The sequence below is a fragment of the Conger conger genome, chromosome 14 (assembly GCF_963514075.1).
Source record: "Conger conger chromosome 14, fConCon1.1, whole genome shotgun sequence".
NCBI classification, from domain to species: domain Eukaryota; kingdom Metazoa; phylum Chordata; class Actinopteri; order Anguilliformes; family Congridae; genus Conger; species Conger conger.
In genome coordinates, this window is record NC_083773.1 from 33,687,426 (window position 1) to 33,710,267 (window position 22,842).

At 42.4% G+C, this 22,842-nt stretch overlaps 3 protein-coding genes and 1 long non-coding RNA gene across 9 annotated transcripts in view; 2 read left to right on the plus strand and 2 right to left on the minus strand.

Annotated features, from left to right (window-relative positions):
- The window catches only part of LOC133109600 (sodium-coupled neutral amino acid transporter 3-like), a 31,830-nt gene extending 15,926 nt beyond the window's left edge, over positions 1 to 15,904 (minus strand). The window contains exons 1-5 of one of the 3 annotated variants that reach the window (XM_061218993.1): positions 15,801 to 15,904; positions 14,724 to 15,290; positions 3,243 to 3,422; positions 2,682 to 2,769; positions 1,424 to 1,539 (exon numbers count right to left, since the gene is read on the minus strand). In XM_061218993.1, coding sequence (XP_061074977.1) covers positions 1,424 to 1,539; positions 2,682 to 2,769; positions 3,243 to 3,313 — 275 coding nt within the window. In that variant the 5' untranslated portion in view covers positions 3,314 to 3,422; positions 14,724 to 15,290; positions 15,801 to 15,904. Of the gene's footprint in view, positions 1 to 1,423; positions 1,540 to 2,681; positions 2,770 to 3,242; positions 3,423 to 9,955; positions 10,138 to 13,724; positions 14,584 to 14,723; positions 15,291 to 15,800 lie in introns of those variants that run through there. The other 2 variants (XM_061218995.1, XM_061218994.1) reach the window with 2 other exon arrangements.
- Positions 14,977 to 16,659, plus strand: LOC133109601 (uncharacterized). 2 transcript variants are annotated; one of them, XR_009704769.1, is made up of 2 exons: positions 14,977 to 15,414; positions 15,523 to 16,659. It is a non-coding gene; the product is annotated as an uncharacterized LOC133109601 (long non-coding RNA). The 2 variants fall into 2 exon arrangements; XR_009704770.1 differs by having other exon boundaries at positions 16,140 to 16,659.
- Positions 16,660 to 17,439: 780 nt separating this feature from the next.
- Positions 17,440 to 22,329, minus strand: apex2 (APEX nuclease (apurinic/apyrimidinic endonuclease) 2). The gene is made up of 6 exons (XM_061218581.1): positions 22,073 to 22,329; positions 21,783 to 21,866; positions 21,265 to 21,445; positions 20,692 to 20,835; positions 20,356 to 20,425; positions 17,440 to 19,750 (listed from the first exon to the last, which is right to left on the minus strand). The coding sequence occupies exons 1-6, from the start codon at positions 22,185 to 22,187 to the stop codon at positions 18,506 to 18,508; spliced, it is 1,839 nt and encodes a 612-aa protein (XP_061074565.1). The 5' UTR covers positions 22,188 to 22,329; the 3' UTR covers positions 17,440 to 18,505.
- The window catches only part of zgc:162200 (uncharacterized protein LOC558638 homolog), a 28,444-nt gene continuing 27,700 nt past the window's right edge, over positions 22,099 to 22,842 (plus strand). For all 3 annotated transcript variants that reach the window (XM_061218576.1, XM_061218573.1, XM_061218578.1), the window contains exon 1: positions 22,099 to 22,515. The gene's annotated coding sequence lies outside the window, so the exon portion shown is untranslated. The remainder of the gene's footprint in view (positions 22,516 to 22,842) is intronic.

Consider the following 22,842-nt stretch of genomic DNA (forward strand, 5'->3'; position numbering starts at 1 on the left):
AATCTTACACTACTGTTGGAGGGAATAGCAGAATTGTGGCAATGTTTCACAATGGGCCTTTCTTTTTCCAGCCACTCCCCTAAACCACAACCGTGCAGCTACACTGTACATTTCACCAGATCACATTCACACCACTTCTTCTTGCAGGAATCTTGAGGAATCCATTTTATAGATTAATCTACGACTAAACGAAATCGTGCAAACGGCCTGGCATGAGCTTTGCACAGCCTAAAAATAAAAATACTAATAATACAAGGATTTAAAGTCCTTATTGGGTTAGCTGGGCAGTGATGCTCAGGCAGCACTGGAGAGAATGTAGTCATGGCACGCAACTTCTGCCCTCCAGTGAGTCTCTGACCTTCGGTCGCTTGGGAACGTAAGGAAAAATCTAGTTTGTTTTTCAATTAGCGCCCCCCCCCCCCCCCCCCCCCCCCCCCCCCTCCTCTGTCCGAATGGCTGCGCTGTATTCATATTTCCATCGTACCATCGGCCTGTAGCGGGCGGCCTATAGCGCAGCAGTTGAGGCACATGACTTGGACCTTCAAGGACGGTGGTTCGATCCCCAGTGTAGCCACAATAAAAGCCGCACAGCCGTTGGGCCCTTGAGCAAGGCTCTTAACCCAGCATTGCTCCAGGGGAGGATTGTCTCCTGCTTAGTCTATTCAACTGTACGTCGCTCTGGATAAGAGTGTCTGCCAAAATGCCATACACATACTGAAAAGTATCCTGTCAACACTCGGTAAATAAGCACAAAGCCAACTCACACCAAATAAGCATGCGGTTAACTCACACAAGAGAAACGCATAGTTAACTCATGCTAAAGAAGCGTAGCTTAATCACACCAAATAAACACATAGCAAACACACTAAATAAGCAAGGAGCTAACTCACAGTATATGCATGTACTGTAGCTAGCTCATGCTGAAGGAACATAGTTAACACTAGTTAAATCACACAAAATCAACACATATAGCTAACTTGCACTAAATAGTCCTTACAATAAGACCTCAAATGGTGGCAAATACAGGACAGAATGAAACCATAGAATATAAAATCATTAGCAGCCAGGTAGCAACATGTTCTCTGCAAGTTGATCAAGTTCCCTGCTGAAAGCTAGATGTTGAAACAGCTGGTAGCTGGTTGACCAGTTCAGGCCAGCTCCCAGGTCGACACACAATTTAGCTGGTTGACCAGTTCAGGCAAGCTGCCAGAATTATACGGTTGTAACCCTGGATATATTTCATGAGAAAGTTCAGAGTTGAATCACCAAGCAAATCACTGGAATACTGTGAATTATTGACTGTAAGTTAGCTATGAATGCATAAGTCCTTATTGTAAGCAGCCCATGGACAGTACTAACTCTCTACCACATAGTATTTGTCCTTATGTGTACGTGGGGGGGGGGGGTAAGACAGGAAGCTTACAGGAAGAGGACGATGCCAGTGTTTGACATGGCAAATGCCAATCCCAGAATTCCACTCCCCATGATGGCATTGCTGAGGTTGAAGACAGACATCCCAAATGAGGTCTTTCCCACAAACTGCAGAGAGAGAAAGAAAGAGAGAGAATACAAGAGTAAGAGGGCTTCTTCCCTTTTCGTGCATTAATCCAGAAGTGTAGGGATGTACAGGAATATCTGTTGGTTAATTTTCCTATTTTGTTGGTTTAATCTGTTGGTTTAATCTCCTATTTTTACTTTTCTCCCAGTTTTTGGGGTGCCTGATCAGATTTGTAGGGTGGTCCTATTGCTGCAGTGTCCCCAGTATTCTGACAGGGTGTTGGCTTGCCTGCAAGTCTAGTCATGAAATATCTGGTTTCATATTTATAGTGCAGAGTGGCCATTTTGTGGAAACAATTATCAAAGTAGTGGACTTTGAACATAATCTCCCACAGAGAATGGAATATCTGACTGAAGTGCATTGATTGCATCTTTCTGGTGCACTGGTATGCCTGTTTCAACCACTGCTCACTCTCATATGTGTTTTCCAGAACATGTTAACAGTGACCTTATGATAACATGATAAAGTGCTGTGATGCCGGTATGTGATAAGCACACAGTGCTGTCCGGAAGGAGTCTTTCCTCATTCCTCATTCCATCATTGACTTATGGGAAAAGGGCATGGTGAGGATTTGTTGGGTTGGCAGTTGACAACTGGGCAACATTTAGTCCCACTGATGAGCCATAAATGTGGTATTTTATTTAAATCTGTGTTTTCCCAAGTTAAGTCAAGCTTAAGATACATTGGAGTAGAACTAGCCCTAGCTGATGGCTGCTAGGACCAGGCAAAGAGCAGGAGTGATTCAAGTGACAATGAACCTCACACTTAAAATTAAGAGGTGAAAGGACTATGTGTAAAGATTAATTCCACTAAAACACTGTCTTTAGGATATGGGCTACTGACACAAACATGGGGGAATCTTCTACTTCACAAACAGGAAATATGGGAAATATTTGCATATTTGGCATAGCTCATTTTGGGCTGTTGTGTTACACGCGGTGATTTAGCCTACGTACCTACAGCTATCACCGCGACAGGTTTAATGATCTTTAATAACACTGGTCACTGCTGTAGTCGTTTCCTAACACCGGGATCTCTGCAGAAGTGCCTTAGTAGCACGGTGACGTTCGCACCGATCCCCTTTAACGACAGCGCGTAGTTTCAGTCCCCTGTGTATACTCACGTCAGTGAATTGTGACTGTTTCTTCCCATCAGGACTGTGAGGTATGAACTCATCACGTTCCGCCGCGATATTTTCAACCCCATCAAACCTTGAGCAGCAAAAAGCAAGCAATGCACCTTTAGAAAAATATCCATATAAGCATTTCGCACATTATACAACATTTACTGTATAATCAGCATAGAACAATCCATTGCAATTGTTACTTGCAATCTGGACCGGAAATATATACCCAATTTTTTTTTCATTTTGGACCTGGGGTATTATTTCAATGGCAAAATATATTCCTAAAATGGTTTCATCACTGCAACCACCTCCAGACAGGGGCCTGCACTCTGAAATGCGTTGTGAAGCGACTGCTTTATTCCACTCCACAGGGCACCGGTTCAGCCTACACATACACCGGGCTGGATGAACAAGCTTGCTGGTGTGCACCGAAATACAACCAACTCAAATCCCTCCCTCCTCAACAAACGCTATGGTCAATTACACATCACCCCTTGTAGCCCAGACTGGTATTATATTTCAGCCGGGGGAGGTGGTGTGAAATTGGGGGAAACTTACCCATCCTCCAGAATAATCTTCTCTGTACTCCGTTCATGGTGGTTCCCATTGGCTAGTTTCTCCAACTCCATGCTGCTTTACAGAGAGGTGAGTGAACAGAGATGTGGGATGGAGCTTCACTTTCTTTCTGCAGGTTGACTTCCACACTGCTCAGGACGTCCTCTGTGAGTCCGAGTTAATCTGAGAAAATGGGACATAGTTTGCGCATCGATAAATAAGCATAGCAGTTTATTTCAATTCAATTTGAACTCAACAGAATGTAACAAATAACTATCGGGATGAAGTGCTAAATGGCCTGTTCTCAATTCTCGTCATTGACTTTGACTTGTGCTCTGTTGAAATGAGAAATAACATGGCCGTCATCTCTCCGATGCACAAACAGGTGGGATCATGGGAATGCCAGTCATGCCTGTTCAGCTCAAAGCACTTCACACATAACACACATATTACTACATTTACTGGTAGTTACATACACGGTTCATTAATAAAGTGTCAAATATATTATAGAGTTAAATATTTACATTAGCATCGCCAAAAAGAGCCTTCAGTGCAGTTGGCCATGTAATGTGTGTTATCAAACCTGTATCATACAACAATATAGATCATGTGTCAATATGGTCATTACGTAAAGCACAGAAGTACAATGACACACCTAGCAAATACCAGAGATTCTCTGTCTAGTAAATAATGACATCATGTGTGCACATGAACTTGACTAGCAGAGGCTAGCTATCCTGGGTTAGGTACTGCAAGCACGCATGTAATGAAATTTGTTTTTTGACATGCTATTGAAATTGATTACAATAATAATAATAATTAGCTTTAGTTTTACCCAAATTAACTGAAGAACAAAGTAATATGCTTCTCACTGATGTCACAAGGAGTAACCATTTATGATTGATTTCACAAAAACAACAAAAAAACAAAGGGCAGCTGAATTTATTAACCCTTTGAAGATTGGATTTGCACCTGAGCACAAAAAGATACACGCGCATACATGCACACACATTCTGGGAAGGGGCTTCAGCTGTGACAGTAAGCAGGCAAATCCCTGCATGGTTTTTACTCACGAGCATATCAGGGGCAGCTACAACTCAAACATCCTCTGTGTATGTGGCAGAGCATTGGTACATGTTTCCAATGATTTAAAACATTTAGAAGACATACACTCACTGAAGACATTTTATTACCTGTACACCTACTTATTCATGTGATTATCTAATCAAACAATCGTGTTGCAGCAGTACAATGCATAAAATCATACAGATACGGGTCAGGAGCTTCAGTGAACGTTCAAATCAACCGTCAGAATGGGGAAGAAATGTGATCCAAGTGACTTTGAATGATTGTTGGTGCCAGACAGGGTGGTCTGAGTATCTCAGAAACTGCTCATCAAAAAATAAAAAACATCCAGTGAGCAGCAGTTCTGTGGGCAGAAACGCCTTGTAAATGAGAGGTCAGAGGAGAAGGGCCAGACTGGTTGAGGCTGACAGGAAGGTTACAGTAACACAAATAACCACACACTACAACAGTGGTATACAGAAGAGCATCTCTGAACACAAAACGCGTCAAATCTCTAAGTGGGTAGACTACAGCAGCAGAAAACAAAACAAAAAAGGCAAATAAATGCCTACACTGCAATGCATTGAGTGTACATGCACATATATGCAGTGCAAACCTCACATGTACGCGCATACACACACACACACACACACACACACATACACTATTACACACAAAATGGCCACTCTGCACTATAAATATGAAACCAGATATTTCATGACTAGACTTGCAGGCAAGCCAACACCCTGTCAGAATACTGAGGGACACTGCAGCAATAGGACCGACCTACAAATCTGATCAGGCACCCCAAAAACTGGGAGAAAAGTAAAAATAGGAGATTAAACCAACAACATCACCAGTCCATCGCAGGGCACACACACCATTCACTCACACACTCATACCTATGGGCAATTTAGACTCTCCAATCAGCTAACCTGCATGTCTTTGGACTGTGGGAGGAAACCGGAGTACCCGGAGGAAACCCAAGCAAACACAGGGAAAACATGCAAACTCCACACAGAGAGGCCCCGGCCGACCGGGATTCGAACCCAGTACCTCTTTGCTGTGAAGTGGCAGTGCTACCCACTGCACCATCCATGCCGCCCCACTACATATACAGACATGTAGAAGTGCACTCACACAAACACTTTTGCACACACAGGTATAGACACGAAAGCACAAACACACCCACTCAGATTAATCTTGCAAAATATATAATACACAATGGACTTACGTATGTATTTCATGGCTTGGAGGTGGTCATTTAACAGTTGTTTGAGGAAGTGTGTTTGTTTAGGCTCTTATTTACACGAAAAAAGCTCCAGCAGGGAGACACTAGAGGAGGCAGTGTGTGGAGAATAAATACGATCATTATCATCATGTTTTGACCTACAGCATTTCTCTATTTAACACGTTAGTTTCACATCAGGTGTGATTAACACCTACACTCAAAACCCAGTCCCTTTTCCTGTGACACCGTGTGAGGGGAGCTCAAATGAAAGCAAGCAGGAAATGTGACTTCTGACTTCACACATGCACTCCAATCCGTTCCCAGGACTCAGTAATAAGAGTTGCCCCAGTCTCTATTAGACTCATGTTCATGTTACAGGTCAATGGTTGAATTGGCTCGATTAGCGCCACATCTACACAGGATTGCGATTGACCTTTGTTTTTATGGCAAAGTTGGAGGGGAAAATTCACAGAACAAAAGATCTCCCTCCTAAAAGCATGATAAACAATCACAAGTCAAAATCAGACTCCACCTTGATGAGCAGGCTGGTTCCTCCAAAAGTCTCGACGATATATGCTAAAAGTGTATCAATATATCCATATTAAAGTATGATATGTACCCTGTATAGTTTCAAACTGATTAACTGCTAAATTGTGCTAGAATTACACAGTGAACCCATATGTTTAATAAAGCAGCCAGCTGGCGGGGGGGAGGCATCTCAAACTGTGTCAAGGACAGTGGGCAAAGAGTGATATTTTATGCCAGAAGTGTATCTATATGAAAATGACTTATAATCAATATATCTCATGTATGCTGCTTGTTATCAAATCAAATGAACCTAGAATATTAATTATAGCTGAGCTTATGAAAACGCAAGAAACCACAGTGAAAACTGTTGAAATGAGAGCAAAGAATGCAAAGAATGCAATGTACATTTACTCACTTATAATTAATTAAATGTTTAGTATGTCTGTATATAAGAACAGAATATTAGAAGAGAATATTAATCAAATGTTTAGTATGTCTGTATATTTTCAATGATTTACTGTTGATAAGTTTGTGTTAGAAGTGCATAAGTGACCCATGTGTAATCTAAAGTTGAGTAAAATAATTCATATGAAGTGGAAAGTACCAAAAAGTGATTATTATGCTGCAAAAAGTACCAAAAACAATCTATAGGTCGTAGAAAGTTCTGGAAAACACTATACAGTGAATAACACCGTGTTTTACATGATTCCTATGTTAATGATTCCAATTTGTTAAAAATACAGCCTACAAAGCAAGATGTATGTAACAAAAATGTTTTGTTTTGGAAATCAATAGGGCGGTTTCAGAACCGAGAAGGTAGCGCTGCCAAGTCAGCTGATGGTTTAGGACGAGTTAAGATAAGAACAGTGTGGGTGATTGGCCAGAATGATGTTTTAACGGTGTATAAAATGGGTGTAAAAATGGCAGTCCAGGTCCATGTTTTTGGTCCGGCTTTATGCACTTAAATAAAGTCTGATTATCCTGAACAGCTTGCTGCCGTGGTGTCTTTTCCCTCGTGAAGATGTTTTTCGACAAATTGGAGATTTGGACTCTGTCGTTTCCTAGACACGACAAAGTATACTGGTGAAATTTGAATGGACACATGAGTGGCACCCTTCTCCGGCTCAAAGTACCATACTCAAAGTACTCATAGTACTATAGGCTATGGTTAGTACTGTAAGGTAAGCGGAGTAAGACAGGACTAAAGGTCGCCATACAGTCCTATTCTTTCATAAAGAAAGATGTGGGGTCCGTTCCTGAGATCACACGTCAGTCAGGTCTGAGGTGCTGTCTCCCTGCTATAAAGTGATGCTTCAAGCAGGGAGGCCATTTTGAGCCTTGAGCCTGAGGGCTGGAGAACTAGCACTGGGCCTCCTTTCATACCTGCATACCCCTTTCATACCTGCGCACTCACTAACGCATAACAAATAAAGAGAAAAGCCTTGTGTGGTAGAAAAGGTCTGCTGTGAAGCACATGGCATGAGGGGAACACAGACCCAATTTCTGAACTAAGCACTGACTATGCCCCTGATGTCAGGACGCAGAACTGTGCATTAATAGCTACTCTTAATAGCTACTCGAAAAAAATCAGCCAAAGTAACACAGCACAGGGCTACCCAAGAAACTTTAACTTGCTAATTTTGCAAGCTGTTTAGCTAAGTCAGTTACAGTACGTCAGAACAGTTTAACTCAGCAGCTAGTTGGCATTACACATCCATTCCAACAGAATTGCACACATTCTAAAGTAGTACAGCATGTTCTGTGCAACAAATTATACACTCAGTGAGCACTTTATTAGATATTCATTTGATTTATTATTTAGACTTATCAAGTCTGCTGCTGCTGTAGCCTATCCACTTAGAGGTTTGATGCACTGTGTGTTCAGAGATGCTCTACTGCATACCACTGTTGTAATGCGTAGTTATTTGCATTACTGCCACCGTCCTGTCAGCTTTGACCAGTCTGGCCATTCACCTCGGAACTCTCTCATTAACAAGCCGTTTCTGCCCGCAGAACTGCTGCTCCCAGGAGATCAACAGTTTCTGAGATACTCAAAACACCCTGTCGGCCACCAACAATCATTCCACAGTTAAAGTCACTTAGATCACATTTTGTCCCCATTCTGATGATTGGTGTGAACATTAACTGAAGCTCCTGACCCGTATCTGCATGACTGCATAATCGCATTAATAAGTAGGTGTACAGTACAGTAGGTGTTCCTAATAAAGTGCTAAATTAGTGTATATACTTATGCAACACAAAAAGCTTATGACCCAAAAAGTGTTGGATATTTTTTTCTTAAATATTTCTTTGAAATGTCTTCTCCTACGTCAATGGGTGATTTGTAATTCACTGGAATGAGAAAACTGTGGCTGAACTTTAATGCCCCCTGGGCTGTTCCAGAAGGCTTGTGTTGCCATGAGCACGGACTCCACTCTTACACACCACACTGTTTACATAGTTTTTACTCAGCCTGTGCCTGTGTTGGTGATGCACTATCAGTTCAAATCCCTATTAAACTAAACAGCTTAAATCTGTCACAAGCCTGAAAGCCCGCAGATAGCAGATTTCCCAGTCCTCCTCAACAGTGTACAGCTAAACCTTCGCTGAGCAAGCAGGCACAAAATACATAACAACGAGATGAAAACATACCCTACTCCTGGGTTACTAAATGGTCATTTTGTTGCTGTGTCTGGGATTTAAGCTCAGAACTGAGGGACACTCAGGGATACCGCCTGTAAGTGCTGTGATATGTGGAATGACTAAAGGATACATTCTGAACGCGCTGTGATCTGACAGCGGGGCTATGCTACACAGCTTTTATAGTGTATGTACACTACACGTACACACACACATTCCAGGCAAGAACACACACACACACACACACAGATATATATACACTGATCAGCCACAACATTAAAACCAGTTTTTTCATGATTACAAATGCTATAAACTGTATAAACTTGATATTTAATATTTAATTATATGATATGTGTATTTATATAAGCAAATAATCATAAGTTAATTGCATTCAAAAGTTATATTTTTAAATGAAAATTGAAAACTTGTAAGCTTATTGTTGGGGGGGGGGAAGCATTGTTTCATGATCACGTCTATCTTAACAGGTACTCCAGGACCTGTAGGATTTTTCATAGTTAAAAACAATAAAGGCCACCCGCCATATTCCTACATAAGATTCACAACATGCAGTATCATGTAATTGCAATGGAGGGAAAAAGGGTGAAACTGATGTAGGATTAGATGCATGCATTTTTAAATATGAAAAATTCTACAGGTCCTGGAGCCTCTGTTAAGATGGACGTCATCATGAACACCAGTACGTACGTACGTACATAATAAAACAATGCACCACTCCTCCTAATGAGCTTACATGATTACCATTTTCATTTGACAATTAAACTTTTTAATGTAATTCACGTATGATTGTCTTTATATAAGTACACATATCATATAACAAAATTAAGTGTTCATAGACAAGTTTATACAGTTTAAAGCATTTTTAATAATACAAAAAACTGGTGTTAAGTAGGTGGCTTTAATGTATGGCTGATCAGTACTGTATATAGTATATTGCAGAGATGTATATATAGGCATGTATGTATGCATGCCTGAGTGTAAAGACTAAGACGTAGCACAGTTCGTATATAAAAACTAAAAGAATGCTAAAACATAAAGAGTACTATAGATATTTTAAGCAGGAGTCCTGTGGCTCTGTTTAATTGAAGCTGTGCAACTGTAGCCTCTCTCTAACCAACAACCTCCTGTCTGATGCAAGACTCCCTCCCTATTGACAGATACTCTCCACGCTTAACATGTCAAGTTTGCCAAAGGCGGAGGACACAAAAACTTTCCTCTCTTTTGCGCTACTTACTCCGATCAGATCCAGCTGGTCAATAACTCTTTCCTCTGTTAACTTAATTTTCCATAAAAGATCCAAAGTAAAAACAAGATCCAAACAGCTCCTGTCTGCACAGTTGCCGTGTTGACATTCAGCTCTTTAGTCAGTTTGGGTTTTATTTTCCTTAAACGCCTTAGGACAGTCAGACCGGCTGGGAGAGAGAGAGTGTACTTAGTGAATATAGCAGAGAGAGCCTGTGAGAAGGAACGCCCATATTTAACCCTTGTTCTACCCCTGTATGTAAACACGCTTTGCTGTCTGTTGCAGAAGAATTAATGAGGGGGTATTTCCTCGGATCTCCTTGCAACCGCTCAAGTGTAAACAATCAGATTATGACAAGCACCTACAATTAAGAACAAAACCAGTCTTGACTGGTTTTCCATTTTTAAGAAATAAAATGATCTAGCTGGTATGGTGCAGGAAGGTGAGATGGTATAAACTTTAGATTTTGAGAAATATGTGGAGGAGGAGGGAACCCATGGGGTTAGCCTGAGAGATGTTAATTAGCTTATGAGATAAGTGCTTTTTTAAGGTTGCTCACGCGCACAGCACACGGCACTTGAAACCGCTAACGGAAGGCACACTAACGCTTTTCATGCGGACAGAGCAGCTCAGACAGGCCTGAGCCAACGTGGCACGACTGAGACCATCACATGAACCATATTTTGGCTCTGAAAGAATCCGAGCCATCTGAACTTCTTGATATGACATTAGTTTTAACCGATTCACACATGAAGCAGAGATGCATGTATGAATTAATAATGCCAGTTTCAGTGCAGTCAAAGGTTTATGCATGCGCATACCTTATATATGAACTGTGTGAACATAGATTTATTTGTTATTTATTATTACCAATGGAGAACTGTGAGCATAATGCTGAAACATGAGTGTACAACTCCAATGAGAGTAGCATGCCAAGTCATTATCTGATACCATGCGCCCACAGAAAGGATCGATGTAGCATGATGCTAGCTAAGCCATTCTCTGATACCCTGGGCCTACAGTTCAGAGTAGCATCATGCGAATCCAGGATGTTGCAAAGTACTATGTGGTTTGGCAGCTGACCCGATTTAGCTGGATCGAAATTAAGAACCTGTTACGTTCAAACACACAGCTTCTAGTAAATTAGCCGCCACAGAAAATCTAGCAATGCAATGCCTGCACTAATGATTCAGCTTTACACTAGGGAAGGAAAACAAGCAAACAGATTATTTAAAGATATGTTCAGTGCGGGTGCAATATATGTAATGAGAGGGAGAATGAGCTATTTCCAAGAGGTTACTTTTTTACCTCCTTCCTTGGGTCTTTCCAATCGCTTTTTTCTACCCTCTTGTTTCCTTCCCTGCCGCCTCCTTTCCTCGCTCCTACTAGCTCCACCCAACGGAAGAAGCGAGGAAAAGACGCGTGGACGGAGGAATTGAGTCGTGTCAGGTTTTAATCGTAAACTTCCAGACTTCCAGATGAACAAATTCAACGGTCTATGGAATAAATTAGTGGCGTAATTCCTTTAAAATAAATATTTTATATTCAATGCAACATCAATCTCATCAGTCGACATTTGGACGTTTGCTTGTTGGTCTATATGAAAAAACTATCTATATTGTTTTTATCATCTAGAGAAATCTTGTGTGCATTTAGACAACTAAACACATGCACATGACTGTACCTGCCTGTATTTCCAGCTATGATTTACTCACGTTGCCATTTGAGCTTACCTGTCAGCTATGATTTACTCACGTTGCCATTTGATGTTACCTGTGAGTCAATGTAATAAATCACTGTTGTTTCTTTAGTAATTTCTTAAGTTATTCAAGTAGTTTCTTTGTATTCTGGCTAGTGGTATCTCTGCTGTAAAATCCAGCTATGCCAGGTTGGTTGGCTCAAAAGGTTAGCTCAAACTGGTTAGCTCAAAAGCTGGCCCCTATCACATGACTGTGTACATACTTTGAAACTTAGTTCTGCTTCAGTTTATGTAGGCAAAGTTTCATTTATGTTGGCTAACTTCATAGCTAATCACTGGCAGGGTAGCTATAGCTAAGAAAGCTACCTAACTAGTTGTGAATAGGCAGCTGAGAAAGCTATCAAAGCAGTTGTGAATTTCCTCCAATGGGAGGAGCAAGAAAAAGAAGACAAGGAAAGTAAACAAAGATTGCTTGCCCTCATAGGGCTCATTCCAACAACTTATTTTACCTGTCCTCATCTCCTCTGTCCTCAGCTGACCTGGAAAATTGATTGAGGTCCACTGTCTTTAAGGAGATTCCAATCCGTTAAATGCTCCTTGGAGGAGCAACGAGGTAGGAGGCTCCCAAGTGATTCTTGACCGAAGCACGTGAAAGCACAGGGCAACTGCGCAACTCTACAACTCACTATGGAATACAGAGCGAGCAAATGACTATGTGCAGACTGAATGTTGTGGGAGACAGTTGTACAAACAGAACTTGGGCCGGGACAGCATGTTTGTACAATTGTATAGCTGTAAACATACATTCCCTGGAAGATATTTTCTTAAAAAGATTAAATAAACCTGGGAGTTTCCATGGCTAACATTATTTCAAGCCATAATTTCTGTGTTCCCTTTACTTAGCTCCAATAGAGCTGAAATGTATTAGAATATATGAACATATGAAATTCAATACCTCACAGAACAAGCAGCAACTTCTTGTTGCTGCTAAAACAGGGAAGGCTGTGCAGATCATCCCCTTTCTGGCCAGTTTACACTGGTCACCGGTTCATATTTCTGGCTTAGTGTGTAAGTCTTTGAATGGTGTTTCACATCATTATTTTTGCACGCTATACTTTCTTTGTGGATTATTTCCTGCCTTTGGTCTCAAAACAACTGTACATTTCCAGCTGATCACAAAGTGTTATTCACTAGAAACAGCACTGGGCCAGACAGGTAAATAATGTTGATTTATTTACATGGGCAGATAATAGAGTAAATTCATACCAGCAACTGCAGTGCAGTAATGCAGGATGTTTTATCAGTTTGATAGTGTTGAGATAGGAGCAGATGATATAGCAACTCTAAAAGGCAAACTAGTTATTGGTGCAGTTTAACACAGCTTGAAATTAATTATTACATGTATACATTTGCATTCCTGGATATTACAGCTGCATTCACCCAGAGGGACTTCATTACATTAAACTTTGGCATTTAGCATACTCTCATCCGAAGCAACACTGTGCACATGCTAGGGTGTATATCACCTAATGTTAAACGAAATGTTCTGCAATCGGCAAATAAACAATGCGGTATTAACTCTATTCTGATAAGAGATAATGTCAACATTTGTGGGCTGCATATTTGACTATGCTGCACAGTGGGGGTTTTGTAACCAATTCATTCTCTAAATATTGACGTTTTATTCATTCAGTTATTTCTTTATTTTTATTTGATGACTTCCAAACCCAGAATGTTTTGTGCGTGAGGTCAAGATGGCAACTAGGGAAAGTGAAGTTTGTCTAACATGACAAACATAAACATAATAATAAATTTTTACATTCCATCAGTCTGCATCAATTGCTTGGTTGGACATTATAATTGCCAAAACAATCACCCTATATTCTACAACTGTGGCATTACTGTGCAAAATAAAGGTGTCCCCAATGTTCTACAACTTTGCCATGAATGTTTTGTTTTAAGCTTGTTTTGTTATTCACCAACATACACATTCATACTAGTGTGCACAAAAGTGGCTGTGGGATAGCCTGATCATACATCATTTGTGCTCCAACTACTCACTGTGCACTGTGTTTCCTGTAGGGTATGACACGGTTTCACTTTTGACTCTCTCTGAAATGCCAGCTCCCATTGTGATGGTAAAACAGGGAAGCTGGAGGCGATCTTATGCAAACAATAGCAGATGGGAGTCGGCTACACAAACAGTTTGGAGAAAGCAGACACTAATTTCTCCTGCCATGAAGGCAAAGCCTGGCTCACTTAGATAAGTGCATATGTGGCTGTACACACCCTATATTCACTTATCTCACAACCAGCTCTATGGCATTCTTTCTTCCCAGGAACAGTAGCGTACAAGTGTAGTATCTGTTGACGTCACAGCAGAAGTTCGAATTGGCGCCTTCCAAATGAGTCATATATTCAGCTTCCGTTGGTTTGTTATCAAGACACATTTTGCCTTCTGGCCCAATTTAATTCATCACAGAAAAATGAAAACATGAAAAAGTGTTTCATTCCTAATCATATAGCAACATTGAATATACATCAAGCAGTGAGTCTGGTGCCAAGTGCTGTTGAGTGCTGGTGCCAAGTGTCTGGATGGGACATACTGAAGAGGCACTGTACTTATTTCTAAATAAGTTTTCACAACTTTTCCCTGTGATACATACTTTTTAAATCTTATATCTACTGACTCCCATATATGTTTCCTCTGTAAATGTCTCCATGTTGTGTGAGACATCGCTTTATATGTAGAAGTGTCATTTTGGCAGCCCTGTGACGGTCCCTTCGGTCATAGTTTCACTTTGCATTGCATTTTTCTTTTCAGTTTTATCAACAAAAAAAAAGCCCCAAAGATTGACATCCCTTGGGTAACTTGGCCAAGAGTACATGAATGAGTACACAAACACAAGAGTAAACAAGACTTAAAATAATAAAATATAATAAAAATAGAGAGTCAGAGAACTTCACGAGGCGCTGCTGCACTGCATCGTGGCATGCTGTCAGCTGTGCCGGTTGCGTGGCGCAAGAACAAATGGAGATGAAAAGAACACACAGACTTACCCCTCCTCAACCTGGGTCTGCCCAGAGCTGCTTTCAGCTACCCTTCTTCTCTTTATTATTGTTTTTCCCCCCTGAATGGTGGTGATGGCGGAATATGGGCCAGATCAGTCGGATCAATGGTGGACTGAGGACAAAAGACAGAAAAGCACACACATGTGGCAGACAGGAAAAGGGCAGGGCATTCAAATTAGGGGCTCACATTTCATGATGTCACAAGCCACACAGAGAAGCACACAGAAAATGAGTTACTCCCTGTTGTACAAAATGGAAATGAGACTGATAAGCCTCACTGAAACTTCTGGTGGTGCTGTAACACACAGAGACAGGCTGGGGCGCATGCGGAGCAGTGAATAGAGCAGTGTGGTGCCGTCATGGTGAAATATGCTGGTGGAATCCCCAGTGAGATGGCCTCAGGGGCTCCCAGGCAAAGCTAATGAATGGATCTTCTATGACGCCACCATCGGTTAAAGAGTCCCAGTGGTGATCATCGTGCCAGAACTCCATATCCCCCTTCGCGAGCTCACCTTTTCTTTCTGTCCCCGTGGTAAACTCACTCAACTCAACCACCTACAAAATATGAATAGTAGTAATATATTTTATTTATATAGCACCTTTCTTAAATCCAAGGAAGCGTTACAAAGTAGAGGATAAAACGGCAAGATTCAACAGAAAACTACAATACTACAAGAATGTAAGTACACGTAAGAGGCCTGCCAGGTTATCCAGTATAAATGTTAATGTGAATTTCTAATCGAGATTGACAGCCTGCCAAAGTGTGAATTTCTTCCACTACATGCAGCACCTGAACAGTCCGTCCATAGTGAAACTGGTGCAATTATCAATGAACATCAATTGGTAAGCCCAATTTCTGAAAAGTGCACAAATTCACCTCCACATAAATGTCTATATCGTGACAGTTTAAATTCTGTTGCCTATTCATTGTGACTTGCCTTGGATGAGTTTAAATCATTTATTTAAATTTTTTTGTCGCAAAATGTCTATGTTTATGTCTATGCTTTGTTTAATGAAATAATTTCTGCATATTGCTTCAGTTGCTAAGCTTATTTTAATTTTTACCGGTTTATCCAGCTTTTCTGTAGTATATCTTTTCTATATTCCGCTATCCACCTCTCCTCTGGTTCCATTGATGTGAGTTCTGTCAGTTCAGGCCGATTGTAGTCCACACTCATGCAATTTCTGGCTATCTATTTCTAGGGTGTGGCATAACGTATTCTATGCATTTGCCAGATATCCATGTACCTGCCCATTCCCATTCATAAATATCATAATTAAAAGCATCAGATAAAGGTCACTTGAGTACCTCTTTTACACGGACATGTAATCTATAATTTCAGAATCCAGGGCATACAGATAGAATGTCTTTGCTTAAACTTCCCCGAATCTGATCCTCGACAGGGTGCTTTCCAGGGTGAAGACTTACTTCATCATTGATTTTACACAAGACTGCCACCTGCTGGCTGCAAGGAGAAGCTCTCTTCACCTCTTTCTTGGCAAGCAGGCATATAATCAGTGACTACTTTATTAGGCATTAGATTTTGATTTATTGGTCTGCTGCTGCCTATCCACTTCAAGGTTCAACGGGTCATGTGTTCAGAGATGCTCTTCTGCATACCACTATTGTAACACGTGGTTATTTGAGTTACTGTTGGCTACCCGTCAGCTTGAACCAGTCTGTTAAGGTACATGACTGGGACCCGCAAGTTCGGTGGTTCGATCCCCGGTGTAGCCACAATAAGATTCACACAGCTGTTGGGCCCTTAACCCTGTATTGCTCCAGGGGACGATTGTCTCCTGCTTAGTCTGATCAACTGTAAGTCGATTTGCATAAAAGCATCAGCCAAATGACATGTAATGTAATGTCTCCCATTCTCCTCTGTCCTCTCTCATTATAAACAAGGCATTTTTGCCAACAGAACTGCCGCTCACTGGATGTTTTTTTTGTCAAACATATTAAACATGTTTATTAGGGCACAATCTTTTGTCTGGCAACTAGACCTCCTGAAAAATAATCCATCCATCCATCCATTATCTGAACCCGCTTATCCTGCTCAGGGTCGCAGGGGGGCTGGAGCCTATCCCAGCATACATTGGGCGAAAGGCAGGAATACACCCTGGACAGGTCGCCAGTCTATCGCAGGGCACACACACCATTCACTCACACACTCATACCTATGGGCAATTTAGACTCTCCAATCAGCCTAACGTGCATGTCTTTGGACTGTGGGAGGAAACCGGAGTACCCGGAGGAAACCCACGCAGACACGGGGAGAACATGCAAACTCCGCACAGAGAGGCCCCGGCCGACGGGGATTCGAACCCAGGACCTCCTTGCTGTGAGGCAGCAGTGCTACCCACTGCACCATCCGTGCTGCCCTGAAAAATAATAATAACCAAAAATATGATTACTTTCAGGGCTATATCATTTATATGCCAAAAAAATGCATTTCTAACATTATTTATTTTTATTTCACATGTATATTTCATTGTTTACTGGCTCAGGTACCTAGTGTAACATTGGTGTACATGGTTGGGAGACCTACTGCGAAAACTAAGCTAGTTAGCTATAGCTAACCTTTATAGTAACAGCTAAATTTCCAGTAACATTTAACAATAGTTAGGGATAAACTAATAACTGCTGCCTTTTCCCATGCAGTGCTACATTTAGTGAAATTAGTTTTATAAAGAAACACCAAACTTAAAAACTTCATATTTATTTATTTATACGTTATTGTGACAAAAAAAAATGACATGGACAGAATTGTGGCATAAAAGAAAATATCACCCTGCGTAACATTAGCACACACAACATTTTATGTTGCACAATCTGGGTCAATGTGGGCTGCATGCAACACCAGTCAAGGCTGTGAGCCTACATTATCATTACATTACCAGATCGGATGGCATTTTAACAGTGTTAATATGCCGTCAATTCTGCTTTCTTCTCATCATTTTAGGAAATGATTCAGAAATAACCTTTTTAACCTGCCTTCAGACCACCAGGAGAAATCACAAGATATTCAGTGGATTCCAAATCTTCGGGAAATACAACTCTGCTGAATTGTAGACCATATTGAAGAAGTACTTTTCTGAAACTTATACATGACACCTTGAATAAAAGAATGTCATGACACAACTGTCTTTAGACAGCTGATATTCACCAGCTAATCAGATACTAGTGAAACAATACTGCTTCTTAACAATTGGAGGTTCTTTGTTAGAATTTCAGTGCTATATTACAGTACATAACTTCCACTGTTACAGCATTGTATTTAGTAATTCTCCTGAAACATTTCCAGAAAAATCTCACCAGTAGGGAGACAGAACTTTCAGTATTGCGTGAACAGAACTGAGCATCTTCTGGGTCCATAAAATCAGAGTTACTACACAGTATGTGGTTAGAAATATACACTATAACCCATGCTGTTGTTGATAGTCTGTACTATGTATAGCAGTAAACCCATGCCTCTTCCTACAGAAAAAACATTCATCTCAACCAGCCTCTTGGTGGAGGAACAGTTAATCCACTGAAATACACCTCATGGCCACAAAACGTGAGCTTCGGGGGGGGTTGGAGTTGTATTTTCAAATACTGACTTCAAGACATCCGTAACACAGGACATGGATACAGAAATCTCAGTACTCAGAGCTCAATTTGAGTCAATGTAGTTGGGCTAAACCCACCCTAGCCTCACAGCAGAGTGCATTGTTCATATACCAACACTGCATTTAAAAAGTTGGATGTATGGGGTTGTGTGGTCCAGCTACCTGCCCTTATCCACCCAGGTGAAGAAGTTGCAGCGAGCCTGGGGGTTGGAGGCATGGCCCTGGGGCCTGGAACAGACAAAAAAGCGCCGGCCCATGTTGGGCCCTGCCTTCTTGACAGTCCTGAGTACGCAGGGCTCCTGGTGCACCTTGCACAGGGGCGGCTGTGGCGGACCGTGTAGCACTGTCTTCCAGAACCCCAGAGAGCACGGCCCTCTGGGACAGGCTTCAACCGCGCCCTCTCCTTCCACAGCCCCGCCCTCTTCTACCACAGCCCCGCCCTCTTCTTTCACAGACCCGCCCTCTCCGTTCACAGACACGCCTTCTCCTTTCTCAGCCCCGCCCTCTCCTTCCATGGCCACACCCTCTCCTTCCCCAGCCACGACCTCTCCCTTCACAGCCCCTCTTTCTGTGCCATCTTGAAGGAGGCCATCTCTTTCCACAGCTCCGCCCCCCGTGATATCAGCAGGCAGCGAGACCCCCCCTCTGTCCCATGCCCCCCCTCTGCTGTCCTGAGACACGTCCTGCCCATTCCCAAAACAGCCGTGAGACCCCTGATTGGCTTTGGCCTTGAAAAAGGCCAGCAGGTTCCCCTGAGGTCGGGGTGGATTTTGGGTTTTGGTCTTCTTAGCCCTGGGGGCAGGAGTCTCCTTCGTGGGACCTCTCTTCCTGCCGGCGGCGTTCCCAATTCTGGCTGTATTCCCAGCTTGAGCCGGCGGGCGGAGGTTTTCCCGGATCTCCCCCAGCTCCTGAGAGCCGGGCAGGGCATCCTGTTCCTGCCGATCCACCCTGACCAGGAAGCGCGAGAGCTTCTGCTGCCGGCCGGCGAACTCCGGCATGAAGCGCGTGCAGAGCGGGGGACAGCGGGGGCTCGGCAGCGGAGCGCAGCAGAGACCGCCCTGCACCGGGCAGTGATCCGACCCATCCACGTCCGGCATGATGTCTGCAGACAGGAAGTGCGCCTCGGCCAATAGCCGGTCGGCGAAGATGTAGTCGATGCGCGTGCCGTAGTTGGTCTGCCGGGCTCCAGTGAGGGTAGACCAGCAGGTGAACGCGCTGGGGCGGGTCGGGTGGAAATGGCGAAACGTGTCGACAAACTTTCCGCCACCACTGCCGCCAGGCTCCTGGGACTCTGGCCGAGACTCGCTGTCGCCCTCCTCCTCCTCCTCACACCGCTCCCCTTCAGCCTTCCCAAACAGGAAGTTGTTCAGCCACTTCCTGCCAGGATTATCCTCAAAACTTTCCTGGAATAAAAGGTACAATTATAAAGATTCAGAAAAAGGAATAACTCAACTATTAGCCATTGCTATTCTTAAAAAATGTTTTTTGTTCTATTACATTTCTTCTATGAAATTACTTTGAGAGCACTCCAACAACAGAAATAGACTACCAAATTAACACAATCTTTTAAACAATATCAACAACGTAATATGTATTCTAGGAATATAAATTATGATTTCTGGTTCAAAATTCACTCATATTAATATCTCACAAAACAAGCTCAAACCAGGAGCAGCTCAACAGGACACAAGAGGCATTTATTTTCTTTATAATACAAAAAATGCCTGATGTGTAACACACTGAAAAAGGCAACTAGCTGAAGCTAGCATAACTTTTCAGCTGCTTCCCTTTTTTAAAAAGTGGATTTTTTGACAATGAAGTTGAGAAATTAGACCTTTGACTGTCTTATCAACATTTTAGGGGACCAATTTTGTTTGCAAACACTGGAGAAAATATTGATATTCCGCACTTTTCTGAGTCACTCTGCATATGAGCACCTGCTAAATGATAATGTAATAAACTGCAACTCAGAGTGCCATGTAATTCTCACAGCAGTAAACTCACGCACCAGATCATCAGGGTCGCAGTGGTCAATGGGTCTGTGGGAAGTGTTTACATCTCCCAGAACGATCACATGGCTGGGAGTACAACACAGAGAAAAAGCAGTGACGGTCAGTCCAACATGCAGCCCTTGAACACAGCCCCGCCATCACCATCAACTCAAATACAAATACCCTATGCTTCATGTGTGCTGCTAAAGCAGTATACAGAGAAAATAATGAACAAAAAACTAAACAAATACAAAGAATCGATCAGTAAGAACTGAACACACAAACCCTCATCTTGATGGAGGAAGAGTAAATATCTAACAATTTGCAGTCTCTCGCCTCTCCCTCAACCTCACCTCCCTGCCCCCAGTAAGGCCTCGGCCCTGTTCTGGAGCATTCTGTAGAACTGCAGTTTGAAGAGCTTCCTGTCGGGTTTCTCTGGGTCCGCCCTCGGGCAGTACACATTCAGAACGGTGAGGGTTTTCTCCTGGTTCTGACACCTGCACAGAGCACGCAGACACCATGAGGCAGGAACACACAACAGCCATCTAAAACTCTCCCCTGCCAGCAGTCGACATTAGCACAGGATTCAGCTCGAGACCTAGACCATCAAGCACATCAAACTGGAACCCAGAGTTTTGGCAGGGCAAGCAACCAAACAGCCATGTTTATAAGCAGTATATTGCCTTGAAATGAGTGGCAGGAAAATGGAATTCAATGGGTGATACGGATTACACCAAAACATGCAGGCAAACTGCAATTCGCCATATTTGATAATCAGATATGAGTCATAGCCATTTGTGTTTTTGTCCTGTGGTTGGCAGGAGTTTTATGTTATTTGTTCGAAGTTGGCCTTTGCTTGGGGCTCCTGACAGAGCTGCAGGTACAAAGTAAACCACCCAGAACCCAGAAACCCAAAACCAACTTACATCACTCTGTGCTGTGTGATGACGGCTCTTCCTTCATTATCTAGCATCTGCTGCTCCTCAGCAGAAAACTGGCTCTGGTCGCCATAGCACCCAACACCCCCATCACGACTGGTCAACAGACCTGTCAGTCCCTCTTCCGCAGCAAAGGGTGTGACGCAGTCTTTGCAGAAAGTCGCTACCCCTATTTGTTTGAGAAATTAAAACAAATTATTAGTAGTGATGTTTCTTTTACTGGTGTAAAAGACTTCTGATCAAAAACGTAAACGGTAGGAAAATGACATCAACCTTCAAAACTCAAAATTCAGTAATAATAACATGAACTGTACCAATGTATCATCAATCCTTTCAACAGTTCATTCTTGTCGCCGTTTTCCAAAACATTGCAACTGAATTACAACGGATAATAACTTGGAACCTGGAACTTACTGGCAAGTCTTCAGCAGGGACATTGCGTGAGCGGGGGAGTAAAGGTAAACAGAGTAGAGCCATCATCTAGCTAGTTCAGTTGCCCACCTCACCTGAGTAACCGCTCCGTCCTCGGCTGAAGCTGAAATATGAATTGTAACCGTCCACAACAGCAGTTCGCTCGTCCAGCAGGTCCCCTTTCGCGTTCAGAGGAGAAACAAGAACCATGTAAGCGATCAACGCAATACACGCGTTGACATAATAAAGTAGGACATACTGCATAGAATGCAATAAAGTTGCCAATCTAGACAGATACGTTGACAATACACACGCAATGCTACAAATCTCGATAAATAACAAGCTAGATGTTTGACATAACGCACCCTGCGATTCCGTAACTTACTTGTCACCTTTGTCTCCTGAAAGCAGACTATATCTGCGTCAAGCAAATCCAATGCCTTCTTAATTCCGCCTTTGAAGGTCCTTATGCCATTAATGTTCCAAGTGACAATCTTCATGTTCTCGTAAAAAATGATCTCAGATTCGTGAACTGAAGACAAATAAGATGTATTTCAAGATGAACCATAGAACTGTTTCACATTTCGTCCATGCACCGCGCTCACTGGACTCGGCATTCACGCGAGATTTCCAGCGGAGAAACTAAAGATTTTACAGGAAGTACCAGCCCCAGACATGCGCAGTACGTAGATGTTGTAGTACTAGTCGCGCTGTAGCCGTGGCAAAGAGCTGTGAATGAGGAGCTCTGTATAGTCTCTGGCAGAGACCTTCTATGTAGAAAATCTCTGGCTGTTGGCTGTACTACAGAACTGTGCGCTGTACACATAGGTCTGTACCTTTTTATATCTAAGCACAGTAACTTACGTGGATGCAGTGGCACAGTCTATGGTTCTGTCACTGTGGAAGAGAGGAGGATAAGGGGAATTTTCTCAGGTGTTTTCCACAAAAGAGTAGCAATCATAGCGAATTATCTTCAACTATAAGGAAACCAGCTGTATAAACTAATATGCAGCAAAAATAGTAAATCGTAACAGTATCTTAACATTATAATATAGATTCAATATATTATATGAGAGAAATGTGTTTGGTGATGTTTGGGTGGGTGATAAGGATAGCAGGTATGGTTGCCCCCATTTAGCCGTGTCGTATCTTCAT